At 37.2% G+C, this 2066-nt stretch overlaps 1 protein-coding gene across 1 annotated transcript in view; it reads left to right on the top strand.

Annotated features, from left to right (window-relative positions):
* The window catches only part of rpgrb (retinitis pigmentosa GTPase regulator b), a gene marked incomplete in the record, with an annotated part of 25946 nt that extends 24423 nt beyond the window's left edge, over nt 1-1523 (top strand). Inside the window, 2 exon segments of the mRNA XM_014021766.1 lie at nt 143-252; nt 519-1523. Coding sequence (XP_013877220.1) covers nt 143-252; nt 519-662 — 254 coding nt within the window.
* Nucleotides 1524-2066: the final 543 nt, after the last annotated feature.

The raw sequence follows: 2066 nt of genomic DNA, 5'->3' as shown, positions 1-2066 counted from the left end.
TTCATGTCATTAGCAGCTCTAGTAATATATTTACTGAGAAAAATGGTGACGTGTTCAATACTTATTTTACCCGCTGTATTTAGATTTTATTTCTTTCGAAAACCTGGACTAACAGAAGTTTCATGTCTGATTTTAACTGCAGCAGAGACGGCTGAGCAGAACGACACAGCTGGGGAAAAAACGGTCAAAAGCGACATGAAACCAGGCAACCGGGAGGGAGACGCCAACAACCAAACAGCCTCCAACAAGAAGGTAAAGCAACTTTGAAGGTGATGTTTTAATGCAGTTCTGTTTGTTACACTTCTTACTTTCCTTCTAATGATCATCTAAATGATTTAACTATTTAATTAGATGTCTGCAGCGTGACATAACTCTGCTGTGACTGTTGTTCTGTGACTGACGGCACATTATAGCTCACAGCGACTGCAGAGGAGCCAAAAACAATCGGAGCAAAACCAACACTTCCACACAACGCCCTGTTCAATAAAGTCCAGACAAATCTAAATCTCTGTCCACAGCTGTCCATCTTCAGACGATTGTCCTCGTCTCGACCCAAGCAGACGGACAACACTGTCCTGAGAGAAGCCCTGTCTCCTGCTGCTGGGACCTCCAAGTCATCTGGAGCCAGAGGGCCCCGCTCCGAGGCTTGCAGCCTGCTGTAAGAACCTCAGAGAGAATGAGACCGTCCAGACTTTAGAGCACTTCCTGTTGATGTCATCTACGTAGATGTCGCCTCCTTACAGTGCAGAGAGGGCATGTCAGGAAAGATTTTTTTACTAAATGAATAAAAAACATTTTACAGGGATGACAACTGAATTTTATGGTCTCACAGGGATAGAATTTTAACATCTGAGTTTGAGTTTGAATTCCTAACCTTAAAAATAAAACGCAAAATATCATCTTTGTTTATTTTTAAATATGCACATTGTACATAAAATATAAAAGTTGACTGTAAAAATGAGAGAAACATTCCCACAGACTTTTAAAATCTTTTTAGCCATCATTTTATGAGATACATTCGGTGATTTTCTTGCATTTTTAGCTAAAATTGGACAAATTTCTCAGGTCAAACTGTTAATAAAAATACATATTTTTTAATGTTGTGATGCATCTAAGAAATCCAGGTAGAAAAAAAAAATCATCATGTTTTTTTAATGAAACGTTTTGTCTCTTCTTCATGAGACTTCTTCAGTCTGAGGAGTTTCAGCCTTCCAAGCAGTGCCTCCACACGGTGGACAAACAGGTTTACAATCAATTCTTTATTCACATGTAAAGAAGAACTCGTCCAGAGGACCTAGTTTAATTTTATTTTTGTGAATATCCCTTTAAAACACTCTTTCTTGACCTTTGACCTGTAAGTGAACCACCACCAGTGCAGCTTTTTTTTTACCAGTGTTTTTCTGAGCCTGTGTTTGTTATAAAGCGTGATTATTTATTGTGACTCGGTCCTGGGGCACATCCTGCACAAAGTTTAGTTTTTTATGATTTGTATTTTGATAAAAATAAAAAGTTTTGATACAGAACTGGAGTTATTTGTTATGTGTTTTTCAGCAACCCCTGGACCTGGGGTCTCCTCTCAGAACTGTCTGAATTTTTTTCCTTACAGTTTGTGCGTTGCACACCCTGAGGTCACACTCAGACACTTAATCAGCTGTTGATTAATAAGGTGTTTTACAATAGTCAAGGTTTTGTCCAAAGAAAACCAAAACAGGATTACTTGATTAAATTATTTGATTATGAAATGTTCGAAGTATTAATAATGCTGAAATGTTTCCAAATAGAATAGAATAGAATAGAATAGAATAGAATAGAATAGAATAGAAACAGCCTTTATTGTCCCGCAGAGGGGAATTCAGGTATAACAGCAGCAGCAGACACATCAATCCACAAAAACAATATACAGTATTGCTATGAGACAGTTTCACCAGTAGCAATAATAGTAGAATTAAAATAACAGTAAAAATAAAAAAATAGAATAAAATAAAATTACTGTACAAGCATAGGCGTAATTTGTAGGGGGATTAGGTTATGACCCCCACAATAATTTGATCCAGTCATTATAACCC

Source organism: Austrofundulus limnaeus, unplaced genomic scaffold (assembly GCF_001266775.1).
Source record: "Austrofundulus limnaeus strain Quisiro unplaced genomic scaffold, Austrofundulus_limnaeus-1.0 Scaffold305, whole genome shotgun sequence".
NCBI lineage: Eukaryota > Metazoa > Chordata > Actinopteri > Cyprinodontiformes > Rivulidae > Austrofundulus > Austrofundulus limnaeus.
Note: the sequence above shows the minus strand (reverse complement) of the source record. Positions and strands in the feature narration are given on the sequence as shown.